Raw genomic sequence first — 22,922 nt, 5'->3', positions numbered from 1 at the left:
AATGTTACTAACCCAAGGTTCGCTCCTATAGCGGCGGTGGTGATCGGAGTGGTGCCACTGTTAGCTATGATAAGGTAAGGCGCGAGGAACACAAAAAGCGCCTGAAGATGAAAAAACGCGAGACGAGCCATAGCGTATGAGGATTGCACCACCCTGTCTGTCGTCAAGTCAAAAAATGGCATGGCGGCAAAACGTTGCTACGAACGCTCACGCTGAAGCGGGCGATAGAGCGATCAATTGCTCTTAGTTATGAGCAATTGAGAGAGATTAGGAGCATCATGCTGTGAGCTCTCTGACGCGGTGTTGAAGAGATGGATGCGCGAAGCATTTGAGGGGCAGGAGCAGAAAGAAGAAAAGAAATAAGAAAGAGCGCCTCTAACAAAACCCCGTCAACGCAAGAGCCTCTCGATAATCCGCCTGCCTTAACGGCCGTTAAGGCTGTTAAAAGACATCCTCCACGCACACGAATGACGAAGACCGTAGCGACAAACGGCAGAAAGCGACTAAGTAGGTTGAATGAAGATATGACTGGAACGGATGAAAAATCTGAACCGGATAATTCATTCGCTACTACCATTTTTGAAATAAAATCTCGTATAGAGAATTTTCCTTTGTTTATTTATATTAACGTATAAATATAACGTATTTTGACTCTACATGCGCTGCTTTCTCCACTCGAGAGTACCTGGGTTCGTACGTCGGAATATGTATTGTACTCGCAATTCGATGTAATACTGGTGTATAATAGAACAAATAAATTGTTTCCGTCATTTTGTCAAAGTTGAGTATCAAGCGCGCATATGCATGTAAAGCCTATGGAGAAAATCGAACGTTTCAAGTTTTAGTCCGGAATAGCGGTTAGACCGCGTTATGACCGTTATACAGCATGTGGTCCGTTTGAAGCGTATCGGTTACGGATAACTGCTACTATTGTAAACAGATATGGCACAGGATGTTAATATAAATCGAAAATTATGATAGCATTATAGCGAATTATAAACGTATGATGAAGTATGTGGTGACGAACGATAGCGTAACATAGGTTTAGGACGTTCCTGAAAATGTGTGACCCAATATTGCTTCCGCTGAACCATTATGCCAATTGTTTGTCATTCCAACCAGCAAATCGTAATCCCACCGTAAAGCATCTGCCAGTTGCTTACCAACAATTCGGTCGATATGTGTGTAAAATAAAGCGGACAAACGGCGATACCAACGCTCGGTACATTGCAGTACAACACTGACTATAAACGTAGCTGAGACTTCAGATTTGTCCAAGATAGCAGGTGTTAGCATTTGAATCTCTGCATAACTGAAAAGATCAAAGTTTGCAAGTGGTGCTAGTACCAGGCCCCAATGATAATAGCAGGACGTAAACTGACTGCGGGAATGTACCTAACGTATCTCACCAAAGAGAAGTAGTCCTTGTTATACAAAATCTCAGACTCATGTCATGCGGGTTGAGTGAGTATAAAGACATTCCAGGAAGAAATTTTTGAAGAAATTAATTTTTTCTTTAACAAAGTTGCGATTGTTACCTATACTGATGATCTTGCATTGTTGAAAGACCATCTTGCTGAACAAGCCATAGCGTGATCCGCAGGAATCGTATACCTGTCATAGGTTTTATTCGCGTTATAAATCGTCAGCCGTCCTTTTTGCTGGCCCATTTGTGGTTGCAGCAGCTCACTACGAATGTCGATAACTACGCTTGTAAAACTTTGTGTTTTCGTTCAATACTTATTGTTCAGGTATAACGTACTTCTGGCCAAATTATGCCTCGGGCAATTTGTGCGCGCTTGCAACAACTTGCGGATGGCTCGTTGCCGATTTCCGGTCAACTCAAAGTCGCAGGACGAACTCCTATCATCGCACAGCATTGGCGATGGACGTAGCTGATTCTGTGGTGTGCTTGACCCGACGATCAAGGACCACTGCGTCATTTTAGGACTACTGCGACACTACAAGTGGATCATTTCCAGTCGTTTCTATCCAGCCGTTTTCAGTGGCAGTGCGACTGTTTTTAGTGGTGTGTGTTCCACTTTGGCCTCGTATCTCCCGTGCCCTTAGGGAACTAGTTTTCCAAACCGATCCTCTCCAATTCACCTTAGCTGATCCAACACTGACGAACTCTCGAGCCCTTAGTACGACGCAAAACGACTTGCTGTGTGATGAGCCTAAAGAAGCCTTCCGAAAAGGTCGTTTGACCTGGCTGCTACTGCCCTTAGTTCTTGCCTCTGGTACCTGCAAAGCAACCCTACCCTGCGGATGAACTGCCGCAAAATGTTCTATAACAATTTGGAAACGGTATAACGGTGCTATGGCGAGCTCGCCACAGGCAACATCTCTGGGCATTAAACAGCAGAAAAAGGCCAGAAAGCAAAGGCCAGAAAGCAAAGGCCATCATAATACCGCGAACGAAGTAGAAGGAATTTAATTCCTGAGCGAGCCCCTTACTGGTGGGGGGTGCACGGCTATCTACGTGCATTGCTATTGCAGCCTCCTGTTGTTAACTGCGTTATTCTAGAAGCTCATCAATCTATATATACAAAATGTGAATCGCTGACTTGCTGTTAAAGCAGATACCTTATAAAGTCGTTGATCTCATATTCCCTTATGATATATGAGCAAGGTTAGGACTTGGTTTACATGCTAGGGGAACTTCAAGGGCTGAAATCAGTACAACTGACTGTTTTATAGACCTAATAGAGTTCTAAGTTATAGCGGATGGTTGAATGTGAAGGAGCACGGATTTTGTCGAAAAATATATAGGAATATCACAGTAAGCTGTTAACGCAATACAGAATTATGTAGATTAACTGAGTAATTGTTTCTCTCATGGTATGAATTACTAAGACGTAGCACAATTTATTTACTTTGTTGCTGGGTCACCATTGACACTAACCGACAAAAGCTTAACAGGTCATATTAAATTTCGCGAGTGTACCCATTAAAAATTGTACGTTGAAAGTTTGACTATGAACGGCTTAAACGAAGCGTCATATTTCAGATCTCCCCTCGAGTTATATGTTACCAACTTGTTTTTTAATTGAAACATAAAAAGGAAAACTTGAAAAGAAGCTCAGAGAGACTCCGTGGTTAGTCGGGCCGATTATTTAGGTCAACTGATTGCCAAAAAGGTTGCAGAAATGAAACCAAGAGTGCAAAACAGTCTGCCTCTAAGGTTGTACAATTCTTGTTGTACATGGAAAGTTTTACCAGTTAATTTACGGTTACCAACAGCAAACGCCTGAAAACCTAGGGACATTCTGGGTTTTATGTACCAGTCGCAAAAATATCGATGAACCACCAGATATACATTTGGACTAACACAGACAAAGAACGATTTCGTGTAGAAAAGACTGTTCTCAATGTAAGATGCGAATTTTTCTTGCATTGACGTATGAAGTAGCTGTTCGGCATTGTTTAATCTTACCAACCGATCTATGCGACTGCGTGTTCATTGGGAACGCAGCACCTGCTTCTAACCCATTAAATTGATCGTAAATTAAGCGCATATGTGGCCTTGTTAGTGGATCAGGCTGAATAGACTGCGGTTATTCAGTAGGACCTCGTTGTACAGGTGATCCCCGCGCAGATACTCTGGAATAGATAATCAAGCCGCTAGGGTCAAAGTATTTATAAACAGCAGCTTCTATCGATTCAAATACCATTGCAAGTGTTATGGGCGCTGCGACTGAAGATCTGTTAGACACCATACGGCAAGGATGTTTTCTCAGTCTGTCGCTTTTGTTATATATCTGTATATGTTTCCCTTTGCAGATGAGGCTAGCGATTTCCATGGCATCGTGTCGAGTCCTCATATGCACGTTCTGGAGAACGGCTCCCTAAACATCATTTCGGTTCAGACAGAAGACAAGGGCCGATATCTATGCGAAGCAGCGAATGGAGTCGGACCATCGCTCAGCGCTGCTGTAGACCTCATCGTACACCGTAAGTCTGTAGCGCGTTCGTTGCACAAATTCATAACCATCTAGGAAGGATCAAGGAAGGAACAATCAAGGAATAAACGAATAAATTAGGTACAACTCTTACTCAGCTATGCTTACTAATAACTTTAAAGAATAAAGGCTGACATGTCAAGCACCAAATGTAGACCGAACCCCATTATTGTACACCGTTTGCGTTTAAATAGTTTAAATGAGCGCCAGTTTTTAATGATTGGAATATAATAGAAATTGCCTTTCCTCTTACTCGAAAAGTTACTCCCATCTATAACATATAATCACAGTTGTTATCAGGGTTAATGAAAGTTGATTTTTGGAATAGGTCCTAAAACGTTCTCTCTGTGGCGTGCTAAAAATTATTCGTATTAAGTTATACGATAGTATGCTATGCACATATCCTGGAGCTCCCGTATAGCAGTCTTAGCAGTCAATCTAGCTGGAGCCTTAGCCAAGTAAACTCACGCATTTAGCTTAAACACAAATTAAATAAGTTTACGTAGCGACGCATCGGGCAGTGCAAGGCTACGAGGAACAATAGCTACTTAGCTATATTAAACCCTTCATGCTGTCTATAGACTAATGTGATTCTCGGCAGTGGATTTCACTTAATGCAGCTTTTGAACTTCATGTAGACTTCAAATGACGGCGCGAATATTAAACCAGCAGGATGCACTCTGCCCAAGTGATTTGGCATGCGTGTAGGCACAGGCCGTTACAATCCTCTCACAGCAAAAACGCCATGCAGGCTGAAGGTATCGGATGCTCAAGCTGTTTCGGCATATTCCAATAGCATTATGGATGCATACAATATTTTTTCAGCTTTGAGACTATTCACAACAAGACAAGCGCAATAACTTCCAGCGCCATCTACCATGTTTTATGTTAGAAGTAGAAAGGTTTCTGAAATTAGGAAGAAGGGCATAGAAGCAACGAAAAGGAGGATGTCATCTAGAACAAGCTAAAAAAAGAATCCGTTAATAAGACATGGCCACACATTAGAAGCCAATCCCATGCTCATCCGGATTAATGTCTGAAGTTGTGACTTCAAATTCTACGTCAACATGTTCATCTTTTTGTCAAAGCTAGACTTGGCTTGAAAGTGGAGCGACTTTAGGAAACCATTAGGGGAACATTGTAGGGCGCGGAATCTTTGCTATAGGCTAAAGATAACAATGGAACAAGAGCGTTCTCCTGACACTCTTGTAATATCGCACTCGAGTTTGAAGGAGCGGACTAATAGTACACTAGAAAGAATATCCTGACAAAAGGATGATCGCGAACACTATGAATTATAGAAAATTGAAGGAATAAAGTAGGCTTTACAGGAGGGTCGGGCAGTTGAAAGCTTCTCGTTTCGATGAAATACGAAATACGCTGGGGTCAAAATAGAGAAGAGAACAAAGTCGAATTTTAACAAAAAAAAAAAAGAAAATGAGGCCGACCACGAAACTGTCATAGTTGTCTGGCCTGTCGCCAGCGTGAACACAGATCCAGGCTAGGTTGTTGGCTCCGAAGACCTAGGGCAGAAAACTGTCGGAATGCCTGTCGGTTAGTCGTTCCTCTGCTGCCGTTGTTTGCAATAAGTGCCCCGGCCTCGTTTCCTCAGCTTACCGCTTAGTCCAAAAGCAACTAGGGAGCATTCAGCTTTTGCTCCATCTTCATGCCCGAGGCCATTTTTTTGAGGCCTTTCGCTGCCAAGCCTCGATTGGGCTGGCTTAGCCTGCTAGTATGGCCTCGCTGGTCCTACTCTACCGGCGGTATGTTACTCTTCAGAAAAAAATCTTTTTCTTCCCCGTCATGTAAAAGCAAGTGAAAAGGGCAGGGAGTCGCTTTACGGCGGTCGGTGAATTAACCCATTTTACTCTGAACGACGAAGTGAATTTAAAAAAAGTTCAGAAGGTGGTAGTAACGACAACGCATGGAGAAATCAACGTGTGGATGTTTCGTGTCCAGTATCAGAGCAGCTACGACACAATATCCTGTGTCGTTTCGTTTGACAAACAGGAAAGAAGCTGATTCCTGCGGGGAGCGAATAGGGTCATGTAAAGCTAGCAGTTTTCGTTGTCACGTTAGATTTTGTTGGCTTCACCGCGGTTATGAGAGCGTTTAAAAGTGGACCACAAAGCGTGTGTCTTTCTTCCGCTGGCTGGGACCGTATTTTTTCCGTAAGTGGCGTAGGCCTTTGTTTTGGCTTTTTGTCAAGGATCTGTAGGTTGAGACGACAACCGGGCATATAAGTATATGTGAAGAGCAGAAAAACGCGGAATATGCGCAAAACAGGCAGATGTGACGGAAAACTTCTTTTTTATGACACCCTTATATAAGTGTTTCTCCATATCCATGTGTTTAACTGGCAGCATTGCATGACAATTTTTTGGGTTTATATGTAAGTGTACTAGCTTAGATGAGCGCATCTGTCGGGACTAAAAGAAACAAAGAAACTTATTTAGCGCGTTTTCACTGTTTCTTTGAGTCATTTTATTACAATTATTGAACCCGCGTCAAGTTGCTTGTTATCAGCTACTGAAGCGTGCTTCTAATATCTTCATAGTGAAATGCGTTAATGGTAGTACTTTGATTTGGGTACACGTTCACGAAGATTGCCTATTTATCAACAGATTTGTGACAGCTAGTAAATACTGTTTGCGTTATGCTCATGTCGCCTTTGATGCCGTTGCTCCCTTTCTCAGATGATTAGAGCTTAACAGTTATCCGTTTGTAGCAAAGTCGGTATCACGTTCATCCATCAACAATTATTCCGATGAGTACAAACATCATTGCAATGTCCGTCGCTCATACGGTTTCGAGCCCATTCCCAAGCCCAAATAAACGCTTCCCGTAAAAAGGTCACCGGTGACCCGAGTGAATGACATGCATCTACACAAGTTTTCTGACGTGTCGACATTGTAACACGTCCACAGCTATCGCCGGATCCCGATGTTTATCTCGCTGTTCGGTACTTTTGCGCATACCTAGTTAGACAGCGCGTTCCATTATCCGCTCTTGATCCTCATTTTTCTAACGGTACAGAACAGTTAATAGGAACATTGTTATCCCCAATAATTTATGTGGCTTGGAACGACACTGCCTCAAATACGCACACGCACGCGTATATATACGTATACGTACACACACTCAGTACACATGCTACATGATAATAGAAGAGAGTCATTCGATCGCTGGGCAACGGCCTTGTCAGCTTGAGCCTCGAGGGAAGAACTGCCGTCGTCCGAGCTCTAGCGGGGATGTACGTCCGTTTGTTGCAGCTCGCCGACGGTGGAAACGGCTCACGCTGTCGGGACACATGAGTGGGTGTTGTTCCCTAGCTGCTAAATTGAACGAAAAGGAAATGCATCATCCCCATTACATTGTCGAGTGTATGAGCCCCATGGAGTCTTCGCATTGAAAAAAGCGGAATAGAGAAGGAAAGACTGAGCGACGACCGAGAATGAGTTGTAAATCAACGGCACGAAATAGCGAGAAGGCTGGTAGTGGCTAAAAGTCCGCTGCTGTTGTTAATGTTATTGCCGTTGTTATTTTTGCTGCCAGTTGCGCCAGCCATGCTGGTCGCCTAGCAGACGGTTCGCGATTCAAGGCGTACCAAAATTACGTCATCTAGCCGAGTTCTCAATCAGGCGGCACAATCTATCTTTTGTTTAGTGCGGTTTATAATACATAGGCGCATGTGCTTGCACCACCTATGCAGTTCAAGCAGCTGGTCTTCACACACAGAAAGTACGGAATGGATTGTCTCGCATGTGATCTGAGTACAGATAGCCTACCTTTTACCTAATACAACTCTATTTCTTCCAATCTAACATAGAACGAATTCAGAACGGACCTGCTCAACCTGAACCGTATTTTAAACGTGAAGCTATAGCAGTTAGTCTGTTGTCCACATCGCATTACTCTTACTATCTCGTGATAGCTGCATTTCTTAGTCAATCGCAGTGTCCTCGTTCAGATTCTTCGACCACGTACTTCAGTAAACATACTTTGTTTGTCCGAGTTACTAAGTTACTTTACAGCGCGATATCGTGATGGTATCTGATCGATTCCATTGGGCTGTTTTTTTACACCTACCTTACATGTTATACGGATTTTGAGCATTCCACGAATCCATTTTAATTACTTATGCCTTTGCGTCACGTATTTCGTGCTTCTATTGCTGTTTGATTATTACAGTGGCGCGGCTGGTAGGTTACCTTGTGAAGTAAAGTCGTTTCGAATACTATGCCTTTTTGTGCATTAGCAGCGTCTTCGACAGTTGACCTCTAGCATACATATAAGATCTAATTTTTATAAAGACTAGTTTAATCTTCTAATTCGTATACGCCGATTAGCCGCATTCAATGTATGTTCACACCTAAATTGTCACTCCGCTATCCTAACCTTTCTAGCACGGATCTGATCATTTATAAAAATTATTTCTTCATTTAAGTTTTCTCTTCGTTTCGTGTCGCTTGTATGGCCCAGACCACCAAAGGTCTGTTATAAGATCTAAGGCATGTACAGAAGAACCTATACAATATCTCATTTATATATATATTTCTCTCGAATAACCATAATATAATAACTTAATTGCTCTAATATACACACAAGTCCTTATCTGTGCAAACAGCGCTGGATTAGTATTACAGTTTCTACGACTCTGTCTATTATGTCGGAGTCTACCACTATCTATAATGATGGCGCTCCCTATTGGCAGGTTGTTCCAGACACCTGCATCGTTGCTCGTGCAGACTCAGAGCCAGGCACCGGCGCCGCTATCGAACGGCCCCAACGTCAGTTACGGTCACTTCTAATCAAATTAGCGTGAAGTTTTTTTGGTTTGTGGTGCTGGCATCGTACGTATAAACGTATGTCTAGATCTATCTGTGTGTATGAACTCAACAGCGACAGGTAGGCAAACCCTGAGCGTGCCATTACGTCTCAGGTAATAATCATGCAAATAGATATTATGTAATGAGCTGTATGGTCAAACTTCTTACTTCGAAGCTGAAAGCTGGCAGTCTGTTCTGACATGCATATACCACATTTGTGCTGGTAAGATATGGCGTGCTTACACTTGTTGTTGAAAAAGCGGACGTTTTCGAGTTATGTGGAATTAGGAAGATGGCGGGTTATTTCGAAACTGCTGGCAGATGTGTGAGCATACGGTTTTGGCAGGTCGTTAATAGTGAGAGATGTCGACTATATTATTTTCCGGGTTTAGTCAAGTATATCTGCTTTTTCTAGTACAAATAGGGTCACAAATGATTGTCGTTAGTACTATTTTTATTATTATTATTATTATAAAATCGTCTCCCGATTCAAAAATGTGGTGTCAACAACATTTCACTAAATTAGAAAAACAGGTTACCCTACGCGTAGGATGGAACCGCGTAATGATAACAAATCCGTATTTTGTAGTCGCTGAAGTTGCAATGGAAATGAGGCTAACAAATGGATAAACAGACAAGCAGCGACTCTGTCGAACGGCATCTTGACACTTCTACGCTATATGCGCGCTAATTCTTCAATAATTTTCTCGGCTTTCGAGTTGCCGTTCTTCAGTCCAGATAATGTATCTGTTCTACTTTAAAGTCGTATTGCGCAGTTGCTTGCAGACGCTGCTCTGGAAAAGTCCAACTCTGCATTGCTGTATGTTAGGTACAAATATTTCGCGGGTTGGCCTGCTATCTACGATGAATGTGGGACTATTGACCACGTCGAACGTTCCGTGGCCAGCCGATTACCATCGTTCCTATCCAGTGGCTTGTCGTGAGGCATGAGGCGGCAACGAGCCGCACGGTGAGGCCAGGGAGAAAATGATATTACTCTACTTTTTGCAACAGGGCAATCGCGATAGCTGGTACGAAGAAAGATCTGGGTAATGTTTGTTATATGGGAATGAAGAGACGAACCTGCAACCAAGAGGCAAATCGTATCCTGTCTGGTCGCCGTTTCAGCCATTGACAACTTAGCAGGATTTGAACCACTGGCGACTCCGGTACTGCTGGCGTCACCCGAGCAAGGCTCGCTTTTCGTCTGCCTCGTTTCCCTTCGCAGGAGATGATGCGTCTTTCGTCCGTCGACGACGTGCTGTCGAATCCTCAAGACCCCGTAAGTTCCTTGACGCTTCCCTCAATGATGCTTCTTTAGCGATGATCACATCCCTTGTTGATGGTTCATGTGGGCTTGATGGCTGTGGCAACCGGGTTGGGTACGAGAGGCGTATGAGGCAGCTTCGAAGCTACGGGTCGGATTATTTGGAAGGGAGAACAGCGGCAGCAGCAAAACTTCAGTATTTGTGGAGGTCTCTCGGATAATGAAAACCCCAACGGTGCATCCCGTTGCGGGGGCTCACGTGAAGCTTTTGGATCTTTCGCAGCTCCTCCGGCCTCATGAGAGAGATAATCTGATACTAAGCTAGCGTCATTTTAGGATATCCGCCTCCTCGTCCAGCTATCGTCGTTCATCCTATTCGTTTGGGCCATACAACTTGGCATCGTACGACATACAGCCACGTAAAGTTCTAATAGGAAGAGGACTGGGAAAGAGAGCTGTTTCAAAGCATGCTGAACCACTACGCCTAAAAGTAGCTTTTCTGTCAAGGGTGACTCGCCCAATGTTCGTTGGCTTGTTCCACGACACGTTACACATCGGGGAGTCACGTTCGGTCTAAGATCCCTCGACATTGCGAAGGAGATGATGCCCAGGAACGACCTGGGAATTGGTGAACCAAAGGCAATAAGGTTAACTCGTTTCACGCAGAGGGGGCTTGCACTCGCTCTTACACATCTTTATTCCGTACGTTAGCTACTCCGCGCAGCGCTACTCAGGATAGACGTCTCATCGGTCCGCCCCGGCCATTTTGCTTCATATGGTGGAGTAGCGGAGTCGTGTAATAAAGCTGTTTTGATAGTGGTGATGGCAGTGGCGGCTACTGCAACAGTAGTCGGCAATGGTGAAATGGTCCCTCAAAAAACTGCAGCTCTTGCGCGGGCTAATTGATCCTACATGTGCTGAAATTCCCTTATTGGTTTGCCTTATAAGCTTCATCAGTGTCTTACGCTCATGTGAACGATATCGTTTCTTTTTACTGGACACCGACAAGCGTCTCAAGCAAGTATTGACGATAAACTGGAATAAGTCATGGACTAACGTACGCAACACTTGGCTGGCTCTTGAACGACGCTAGTTTCAAGCGTGACATTACAGACAGATTCTAATAGCCGTTACTAATATCAACCATATTTTTGGTGGGTGTTGTATGAAGAAATAAATAGGTTCAATCAAAGAAGTAGAGCCTATTTGTTTATTCACACAGCATCCCCAACCCAACCGGCTCAATTTATATAAATAGACCAACTAGACTAGCAACACGAACGAAATACGGCAGGCATCCAGATGTTAAATAACCGGCTCTGGGGCTCAGGGCGAGGTCGACACGGTGCTATGATGACAAACAGGGTCTTATAGGCCAGGCGCCTAATTGGTATTTAAGACTGCAGCCAGCTCAGACGCTGGAAGAGACATGCGATGCCTGCCTCGTATAGTGCCCGTCTTTTGCTGACTCTGGCTAAGAAGCCTAGTCATCGTTATTCAATTACGATGCCGCCGCAACGACCGCCGCTAGTCCCCATTCTCTAAATAATAATGTATAAGTATTAGAGAATAGGGCGCTGTCATCGTGAAACCGAGTCCGTGTCGATACAACACAGCTTAGCACGCGTTGAGAATAGCAAATGCGCTTTTTTCCTTCTGGCGATCGATGACATAATCGGTGGGTGTAAAGTCCACGTGCAGCTGTGCGTGTACGAATCATCGTGACGATAGACACTTGATGACGACAACGAGCAGCACCCAACCTCTGTTGTCCAAGATATACCCAAAAAAAAGCGTTAAAACAGTTTAAAGACACATTGACTTCTGATCCATTGACGAGACGCTGAAGGAGCAAGAGATGCTGATCACGACCGTAAGAAATAGTAAGTATGGATCGCTAAGATCTAGAGAAGTTAAGCTTGAAATAAGTGTTATGTCATTGCCAACAACTGTACTAAAAAATAGCACCGAAAATGATTGTGATCAGAGTATGAGTGGCACAGTCAATTAACAGATAGATATTGGAGGTATGGTGCGGTTTGGGCCATTATTTAACGAAATCATGCTATAAGACAATGCCTAAACTAATGAATCCAAGCTAATGGAAGAACAATAATAGAATACAATACTACGAACCTTAAATATGGACCTTTATATAGATTAGAATAAAATAGCCATTAAACCCACATGTAGAGGCTGCACACGGTTATCTAAGTGCTTAGTAAACAGCATGACTATGAGGATCTGATTAACTAATAAACGGTCTGCATGAATAGCAAGACTTTTTGCTAAATTTGACGTTGGCACGTAGTGGTGGTCCTCTTACCCTCAATAAAAATAAAAAGGATGCCATGAGCCTTTCTAAAGCTAAGATGGCATTAACGAAACAAGCGTAGTCGACTTTATTTTCTTTACGCTCGTACAAGACAGTCTAACATGGACGGCCTGTATCGGGGTGAAGTTTTCGAAATATTTACACAAGCCGAAGTTCGTAATGAAATGCCGTTGCTCAAGGAAATCTCAAGGTAACAGCAGATATTAACGGAGATCCTAGGTCAGTGTTGTGTGTCATTTGATTTGTTGTTTACCTATCGCCTATAATAATATCTTGAATTAGATGCACACATTAACCCATGTAACTATGAAAGTTTAAATGGCATTAACTTCAAGTGGCTCGTACATAAAGCATACAATTTACCGAAGTATAAAAAACTAAAATTACCCGACATACTATTGACACAGTGAATATATTCGTCCTTTTGAATTGCAATTGCAAAATGAGAACCGTATATAGCATTTAATTTCCGATTACATGCGATAGCTTCCATGGGAGGAAATCGTGCATGTATCGTTCTGTTACTATGAATTGTAATACAAACATTTTTTAACCCTTATTCTTGCCTTGATAATATTAAACAATTTTTTGACCGAATGTCGTTATGTTTCGTCTATATAAACGTCACTTTATAACGCTCACAAATCCTACGATGCCGTGTAGGTTCAGTAACTTTTTTCACTTAGGCCTACATTCGACAGTGGCGCTGCGTCGATGATTGGTCAGACGTATAAATCTTGCGTCCTATGGAGTCCTATGATGTTCACTGTATGTTCTGAATGTTATAGAACTACTTACAAAATAGGTCCAATTATTGCAAATTACACGTTATTAGTACTTGGTCGCATAGTGTTAAACTCATCGTATTAGTAGAATCGTGACCATCGTCAGCGCCCTTAGAGCAACAGCACTACCCGCATCGATTGAAAATATTATGATAGTAGCGTATATATGATGCAGACAAAGCAGATTATGACGTGATAGTGGGCGTATTACGTGAAGAGGTGGCCGGATTTCAGACGAGAACAACGGTGCTATATAGCGAGGAAGGGGCCAGGGTAGTGGGCCAGACGATAGGCTTATAGATGCCTTCCTTCTTTGCTATTTGATTTCTCATTAGTATAGCAACAGCTGCTCATCAGCAGAAGTTAAGGAATTAAGCGGGCTACTTCGTGATTCAGGCCATTACTTAAGACACCTGATACCCAAGCCGGCATGAGCTGTGGTTCAGGGCATGTGGGCCTATGTGGCCTGCCACGCAACCTCCGAAGAGTTAGCGCGGATAGCAGCAAAAGCTCGCAGAGGAGACAGAATAGCGAGGCACTCCGACATTGCCTTTAACGATCGCAGAATCGAGCACCTTTGGGAAAAACAGAGAAAACATCGCCACCTCTATAAGTATGCTTATAGCGTCTGCTACCGAAGCCGGCAAGCAAGACGACCTGGGTGGGGGTTAAGCTGTACTAACGAGAGGTCTCAGACCTTCTTCATCCAACCTCTCGATAAAGGCATTGACAACGCTTAACATTTAGGCAGCGAATATAACGCGAGCTATGCAAGACGAAGAGCCGAGAAGGATATTGGGTGAGTGAAAACTCGTACACATGATAGGTAGAGCTTAAGCCGACCCACTTGGGACACCACTAATTCGAGTTCCCATTTATGTATATATGTGCATATTCCTAAAAAGAGAGCAAGGCGCGTATTTATGTATTTCGGGTAAGCGCGGGGCTAAGTAGGTGCGTTATTGGTTTAAATTTTTTGTTGGCTTAGACCACTACAAGTGCTGCCACTGCGACTGATGAAAGATTATCACATGCATCGGAGACCCAAACTCTCGCGCACCCACATTGTTATCGGTGTTAGGCCGGCGTTCGCAAAAGGTAAAAACGTTTACGGTGCACCGTTGTTTATAGCTCTGTTGTAGGGAGCATAGGGAGCGAACATGTTCTTCGCAAGAGCTTTCCGATCGATCCCAATACCTACTAGATAGACAGGTGAATAGATAAAGCGCAGCAAAATTCGACACGACTCGGCGTATAGTCATCGTATCTGTCAAATTCCCATTAAGTGTCGTCTTTTCACTGTGAGATTTGACGGACTCATGGAGAGTGCAATGAAGAATTATTGCGTATATCCATATTACCCTTATAAACGTTTAGTTCACCGCAGCAAGATGGGGCTTGAGCGATCCGAATTGAGAATTTCATTTCGCAACTACTTCCTCGACTTTTCCAGCCTTTCTTCTTTCGTTCAGGTGTATGGGCCAATTTTGAGCATCAAAGTGGAGAACGATTTCCTTCTATAGGCCGAAATGCGCGAGTTCAAATACACATGCATAGTAAGCCAACAGTCGAAGTAATTGTTGAGAGTTACAGCTGTCTGTGCTTGAAGCTGTTGAAAACAACGAGGCCATATAAGCCACGGAGCGGCATTAACGCTCCATCATACCAAGAGCGTAGCGAAGCAGATGAGACCTTTTTGGAGACTCTTCCCAGTTTCAAATGTGCACCGATCCAGATAGGCGTGCTGTTGTAGTGCTTCTACATTTCTGTTCTTACTGATACCAAGAGCAACAGTGTTAAAGGGCTTATTTAGAATAGAGGCGTATCGGGTACTTGAAATGAGGTTGTGCTATACAGTTAAAGGATTGTTACTGGACGTATTGAATGGGATACTAAAGGTCCCCTGACTGGCATGAGGGGTTAGCCGTAATATGGCGTTGACTTTTCAACTCTAAATATTGGTTTGAAGGGTCATAAATATATCATATTTTGACTGACTGATGCTAATATGAGCTGAATAAATCTAGCTTCAAGAGAGTTGGAGCTTTGATCCACGGCTAAATTCTCTCCAACGCACTACTGCGACTATGAAGTTGTCCGCAAAACAAACTTCAATCTGTCACGCGAATATTTGACGTTATTAGATTACCATTAAATAATAACGCCACATGTATGCTATCGTCGAAGTTAACCAATCTCAATTTATGGGATGATTATTAGATCAAGGTGCCATCGATACGTTGATTCTACTCTGTTATTAAAGTTGTTATTATTCCACCACTTGTTATTTATCGGAGGCATTTGCATTCAGGTGTGGCCCAACGATTCGAGTTAATAGGACCTAGTCTGATATAAAAGTAACAACTAAAATCTACTTCAAAAAAAAAAAAACGCTCCCCTAGTTATTTCGTTATTATCGACATTTTCTAAAGACGCAGGTGGTCATTGTCAAGTAGCATTCGTTCACAACGAATCCACCAGGAAAGTGTTATTAAACTTAGAAGGCACAAAAATATAATTGCGATGTAATTTTAGGACTTAAGGTGAGTTTCCGTCCTATTCAAGGCATAATAGCTTTGCATCGATGTACATTTTAACTGTAAGCTAGGAAAGCCAATGGGTCATTACCCTATACTAAAGCTACCATGTACTAGAATATTGTCAATTTAACCTTTTGAAAACCTCAGCGAACGCACTTCGATAAGTAGAAACGCTAACGTCATAATCTACTTCTACTGGTGAGCTGTCCTTTGCTCTTTTCTGGTCGAAATCACATCAAACAATTATAAAAAAACGAACTTGGCGGACATTTCGAGGAACTTCGTGTTTTCAAAAAGTAGTGCATCCAGGAATTGCTTCAATATAAAATGCATTAGGATATCGGCAATGGGAATTGTTATTAGGATAGGTTACTGTATCTGCGTTATTGTGCACCTTTCATAATACGATACATTTCTAAATAATAGTTTTTACTGGTACTAGGTGAATATTAGTATTTTTTGGAAGTTTGAAAAAACACTACTTTTAGGTGAGACTATGAAGTACGTCTATATGGGGTTCGATTCGCGCTCGAAGCCTTAACTCAGAAATCGGCTCCCAAAAAAAGATAAATTTGTTGTTTATATCGTTATTGGGCACTATAAACACGCGGTTGCGCATTGGACTACTTTTAGGTTAACGGACAAACGACAGCGAACATCAATGTTTATTCCACCCAACAACTATGATAAATATATCGTTGGTTCTTGACAGAAGCATTGGAACTATTGACCACAAAACCGTTACGGCCGACGCTCATTATGAAACGCTTGAAAAGCGCTTCACAGCTCGGCCAGCTACGGAACCAGGCGATTTTATCAAAGGCCACTGGCCAAAGAGCACTGATTTCTGCCTAACAAGAGAAGCTGACAGCAACCGGCTAGAAACAAAGTCGAGAGGTATCTTTCAGGACCTTATTTCGACATTCTTGCTTCGAAATGAAATTAAAAGTACTGAATATCGTCGATCTATTTCTGGCCGAGGTTGACAAAGGCGAGAAGACTAACTGGAATTCTGGCGAAAGTCTCATAGTCATGAAGTTCAGACAAGTGTCTTTTTATGCTTTAAGGGACTCTGGCAAAAAATAAAATAGTTTCTTGTGTACAGCGTACGAGCGAGCATACATAATCTGCATTGTTACTATAGTAATGATCATAACGCTCCTATGTGTTATCACTGATGCTTAGTGGCTCAATTCATTTCTACATGAATCAGTCATTGAAGCACAAATGAAATGAGTTGAAGTGCTGAGGAATGTATTTGAAGCCAAGGAAGATACGAAACATTGTTTATAAGCGGCTTTTCATAAAAATTGGATTATAAAGTCACCGTTCTCTTTCAGGAAATAGCTTTAATTATTTTAATTTAAGTGTGTCACAGGACGCTTTAGAGGGTCATCTTACTATTTCACTTATACTAGCACTTTACGCCGACTGGCTGAAAAAGCTAGCGAGCGAAATCAATGTTACCATCGAGATCGACGCTCCTACGATCAAAAATTATAAGATGCTACATTCAACGAAAGTCTTTGTATGAAAACATTATCGAATAATGCCACTGGCCGCCTTCACGACCTGGCCGTCGACCTCGGCTACGACGCTTGCAAGTTGTTCGGTTTTATCAAAGTTGTGTGGAAGCCCGAAGTGCAAAAAGCCTTTATACGACCGAGAAAAACTATATCAGAACGCCATTTGAGCCAAAGTGCTACGAAGGTTTAAACTTCACGCCGCTGAAGATCGTCCAGATCCACGGTTCTGATGGGATTTCATTTTTAGGAATTAAGAGTTAACAATTTCGCTTTGGGTCGCAAAGCTTTGTTGCGCGTATAAGTATTTATCCAGATGGAATTTTCACATATCTTACAGCCATGTATCGATGATGTAAATGTGCCATACAGGCTGTATTTCCAGTCGCATTATCAGGTCACTCCTACATTCTTGTCTGCTTCTCAGTGGTTCCTGTTGAACTTTTCGGATTGCAAATGTATAGCCTAAAAGTAAGACCGCATAATGGGCACATATACAACTGGCAATCACATACAACTGCTACCCGATTCTGCTTCAGCAAACATCCAACCGTACAATCTACGAGCCCGAATTACCTCACTTTATATGTGCCAGAATAGCCTGCGGTGACTTCCGTGTTACCTTATGGCGGCTTTTATGTACTTCGTTTTTTCCTTACTGCTTCTTCACATCAAAGATATAATGAACTTACTATATTTACACTTCAACAATTAAGCCTACCGCAGTAATTATAATTGTATGCAAGCGATAATAAAGAGGTAAATGTTCCCTTTCCATAATTAGTTCACTGTTAATTGAAAGTGTTACCCGTCTCTGCATAAGCCTGAACTGTAACAGGATAATTAAGAAAACTGAGATGAAATATTAAATAATCTACGTATATTAATATATAATATTAAATGTATGTCTCGAATTATTATTGTGAATAATATGTTTGATAATTTGTTTGGCGATATTTTGCTAATTTCGAAAGTTTTTTTTTAAAGAAAATAAAATAAAGCTTTGCGTAGCATATAATGGGTCAACTAAGAGAAAGTTGCATTAAGCGTTTACAACTTACCGGTTACTATCGCTTGTCGAACTCACTCAGACCAAGTATTAGGTGTTAAGTGGATGTCTCTATTTTAATGACGCCCGCCCTCTAGCAGTATTTTTTAACTGTAGATCTAGTATTGTTTTAACCGCAAACTTCTTCGCAAACGTAAGCGTGTTCAAATTACGACCTTTTATATTTTGCAAGATAAAAATATGTTTTTTTTTTAGCTCTTTATTCATTTTACCGCTGGCGACATTGTGAGGCGTACGATGCTTCAAACATTTACCTATTATGAGTTGGGTGGCTTCTTGTAGAATACTGTACAATATACAAACACGACCCCGTCAAATTGGCTTTTTCTAGCGTGTTTTAGCTTCATTAAGCGTTGACTCGTATTTTCGTCTTCTATCGGCCAAGGGACTGTTGGTTATTCTTTTTTCGTTATTCTTTCGTATTTTTTACACACACCGAAAACGACATTATTGTCATTTGTTAATATTGATAGGCTTAGGCTAGCTTTAAACAAATACAGAATTTATTAGACTGCTATCATCCTTATGCTTATAAGAGCTAAGCGCCTTATTATGTTAACTCATCTTGGTCTCTTTTGCTTTGTGTTGTTTCTTACTTATATAGGTGGTCCACATATTACCGGCTTAGCAAAGAGTATGCACGTACGAAGCACCGCAGAAACGAGTCTGCCTTGTACGGTCTCCGGTGATGAACCGCTTTCCATCATCTGGAGTAAAGATGGCATTCTTGTTCCCCTGCACGATGAAAGGTATGTCGCAATCTCCTATACCTAAAATAATCCGAGATTTTGCATTTTCGGCTCGCCCAAAAGATCTCGTATAGGTCGTTGGTGGTTTTCGTCGTGTATCAACTAAGCACGGTTCAAGTTAAACTGATGTGTAACGGTAAATACAGATTAGAAATTAACAAAAGCAAGAACAGAAACATAAAAGCCCTATCTTCCCTAAACAGTTACAATTTTTATTATCCGTCACACGTCTGTGTAAGCGAGTTATCTGTGCCCGAAATGAGCAAATTCTTCCTCTCATCAGATACGTATATTTTGTTGGCAGGAAAGTATTGCCCGCTTTTTTTTTAGCTAACTACTTCAACTTTAAAAACATACACATGTTGAGTCCTATGATGCCTTCTATATATATAACGTTGGTGTCACCCGAAAATCGAGAACGTTTTCATTAAAAATTAAAACAAAGCACCTTCTAAGTGAATTATGTTTGTGCAAGAGTTCACTTAAGTTACAGTTCTGTTATGATAAAGGCACAGGTCTCGTGGGTTAACGATCAAAATACATTGTCGGTTCAAGAATGATTTTGTCGCTTTCGTTCCTCGATGTAAAGGATGCTTCTCGTACAAATTGGCCTGTATGAAAAAGGGGTTGATTTGCTAATTGCGAGAGTTGAATAGGACCGACCCATAACGTCGACAACGAGCTAAACATCCACTACGAAACAATTTTAAACCATTCGGAAAAAAAAGGCCAGAAATTGACGAAAAATCATTTACTAGATTATAAGGCCGTTGATCGCGGCTAATGGAAGGAGACTGGAATGAAAAGGGACGGTGCGCTGTGTTTGCTGAGACTGGAAAGAAATTGTACATTATAGATTGCTGCCGCCTGGCGTAACAACTGATTTGGATTTCTACTGACAATAGCAAAAGAGATTATAACAACTTACTAAGATAATTAAACGGAACCATGACAATGCTGAACCACATAGTTCTTTACAGAGACTTAGAGAACATGGATGGCAACGCATTCGCCATATAGCCCGGATCTTCTCATCTGAACTCTTTCAATAATGTTACTTTAGTCTCAATGCAAAAGAAACTTATCCCTCTATAAATTAGGAAAAATTGATAGTAATGAAACTATGGTATTAGCGCAAAGATCGCAGAATGTCAAATAGCGTATATTTAGTTGAGTAATATTATTTGAAAAATATAAAAATGATTTATTTATATTAAAAAGGCTTAATATTTTTAAAGTTTCATCACTCTACTGTGATTATGCAAAGTATCGTTGACCCTATGCCGTTAGCAGTGTTTTTGACCCACAGAGCTCACAACGTTATGGCCGCTTTTAGCTGTGTTACGTCCCCGTATATGTACGCATAAACCACAATGCAGTTGCATGCTTTGCTATGTGCTACCTGTTTGTGCTTCAATCCTGAACTTCTTCTCAAAAGTCTAAGGTCGTATTTCGAGCACGACTGACGGTGGACATAGAACATCCAAAAGATGCTACGGAACGAGAGCTTTAACTGCCCTCCCCTCGTATTTTGGCTACCTACCATTTTTAGAACAACCCCTCCGCCTAGTGACTGTGGTTGCTAACTTCCATTTGGTGCTGTCTCATGACTTTGATGACTAAAAAAAGGTTTCTGTGACGTAAAGGAGCCCTTCGCGCCTCTATCGTTCTAATCTGAGTTATCAATACAAGCAATCTACTGAGGGCTATACGCAAATCTTTCTGTTCGATTTTTGCACAATGCATCTTTTCGAATCATTGCAGGGCTCGTCATGCGTGCGACGACGCGTAAATCCTTTTCTCCTGCTCTCTAAATCGCTTTTTAATCGCAACTCTCTGACTGTTGTAATGAACAAGCTGACTAGAATGGCTAGAACGAGGGCAAAAGAGCTCCGCAACAGATGGTTATTCTATTTTACGCAGTATACATGTGCATATCGTTGGTGCACGCAAGTGGCGAAAAGCGTCCGATGTTGTCGGAGACGAACTAAAGAGGATCTGTAGCCGTGTCAGAGTCTGACAAAGTTAGCCTAATTGTTTTTCCCAACTTCGTTTAACTCTGAGATACGAGCGTATACGGGTCGCATACTGAGTAGGGTTGCTTTCAACAACGTTACGACGTCGTAGTGGAGCTATCAGTTAATTTTAGGCTATTACGATTTCTGATTTTGCTGAAATTATCTTGCTTGCCTTCTTAATAAAGACTGTTGACTTCCACAAGTAGTTTGCAGTCGTCGCATGTTTTTCTACATACAGGCGTCAATCGCTTTGAGTGTGGCTTGGGGCCCGTTGAGTTAATTTACACTTGAGCAGACACTAGTCATTAGCGAGGTTGGTTGCCGACCCATTTTACACACAAAGCACGTAGTTAATTACTGAGTTTTTGGTTTTACGGACATGTAGAGTAATTAGGCAATTGAGCTATTGAAATAATTGCATTAAGATACAATGTGTATGTAATAATCTTAGAACGAAATCCTGTCCAAACTCTTTTTCTCTAACAATAAATAACTATACGTTACAAGTTTCTTATTTTTGCCCTAATAAATTGCCTATACTCTCATTGTTTTAGCGATAATCAAATGAGTCGTCTTGGATATTTTTTAGCCAAGCTCGATTTTTAAAAGAAATAATTTTTTGCATTGCATTTACCCACACAGGTACGTCATCACCGAAGAAAAGTCGTTCTACGGGAAAAAGTCAATCCTTCGGTTACGTGCTGCGGAGCGCAGTGACACGGCGACATTTTCCTGTACTGCCACAAATCCGTACGGTAAGGCCGCTGAAGGACTTCGACTGATTGTACAGGGTGCTCCGGATCCTCCAGACGATATCGTCTTCAGTGACGTACGAAGCACGTCCGTAGTTGCCAAATGGAACATCCCTTATTCGGGCAATAGCGACATTAGCTCATACACTATCAACTATCATCCGGTCTCCGGTAAGTCCCTGTCTGTCAATATTAGAGGAGAAAAATATAGAAAGAAAAGTGCTTCTGATGCCTCCGTATTACCTAAAAAACCTAGCTAGTTTAATTGTTTTGTTGGGAACGCAATTGCATACCGCGTAATGTAGAGCAAACAGTTTCAATTCGCGAATTCAACTATACGTACGCCCGTATAGGTGTCCACTGTCTTCAGTCGATAAATCGTCTGTGAGTGCTGGCGCATAAAAAAGTTCTTCACAGATATACTAGTGTATGTACGTTAACAGGTAAACAGTAATTTTTGCTACATTCTATATACGAACAGTTTGTTATCAGTGGGAATCATTGAGATATAATGTCATTAGTACGCGTCTGCCACAATCGAAGCCCTCTGCGACTTGTTTGCTCTTTGGTCGTCCGCAGCAACTACAATCGTGCCATTGTCGAAACACAAGGAAAAAGCAGGAATTGGATAGATATCTGTTTTTAAAGGAAAAGACACAGCTTTTCTTGCTTCTCTTGATTTGCTCGGCCTAGTCCCGCTCCGCCTCGATTTGTTCATTAGACGCATCGTGTTGTAAGTATTGTAGATCTTGTGAAGCCGGGGGCAGAACTGTATTACTGGAGACGAGAGTTTTGCCGCTTGGGTCGTCAACGGCTCACCGTTAGCAGACTTGGTTGCCGTCTCGTCTCTGCAATCGTCTAGCGAGTATGGATAGAGAACCCCGGTACTGCTCATTACCACGGTGGCAAGTCCTTGATCGTTCTTTTCTGCCCTAGTGATAATAGACCGAGCATTCGATTTTTACTTTTGTCTATATCTCTTTCGAAGCTTCACCCCTGTTCCTAATGTCCGATTAGTCAACCTCTGCCTATAAAAGTATCTGAGTAGAAGAATACGAATCCTTATTTAGAGACGGAAAACAATACTGCTGCT

General features: G+C 42.0%; 1 protein-coding gene across 1 annotated transcript in view; it reads left to right on the top strand.

Moving 5' to 3' along the window:
- The window catches only part of LOC111270822 (cell adhesion molecule Dscam1), a 157,022-nt gene that overhangs the window by 120,933 nt on the left and 13,167 nt on the right, over positions 1–22,922 (top strand). The window contains exons 13-15 of the mRNA XM_022851250.2: positions 3,784–3,996; positions 18,915–19,059; positions 21,720–22,048. Coding sequence (XP_022706985.2) covers positions 3,784–3,996; positions 18,915–19,059; positions 21,720–22,048 — 687 coding nt within the window. The remainder of the gene's footprint in view (positions 1–3,783; positions 3,997–18,914; positions 19,060–21,719; positions 22,049–22,922) is intronic.

This window comes from Varroa jacobsoni, unplaced genomic scaffold (assembly GCF_002532875.2).
Source record: "Varroa jacobsoni isolate VJ856 unplaced genomic scaffold, vjacob_1.0 contig00129, whole genome shotgun sequence".
Taxonomy (NCBI): Eukaryota; Metazoa; Arthropoda; class Arachnida; order Mesostigmata; family Varroidae; genus Varroa; species Varroa jacobsoni.
This window is presented reverse-complemented; position numbering and strand designations above follow the sequence as displayed.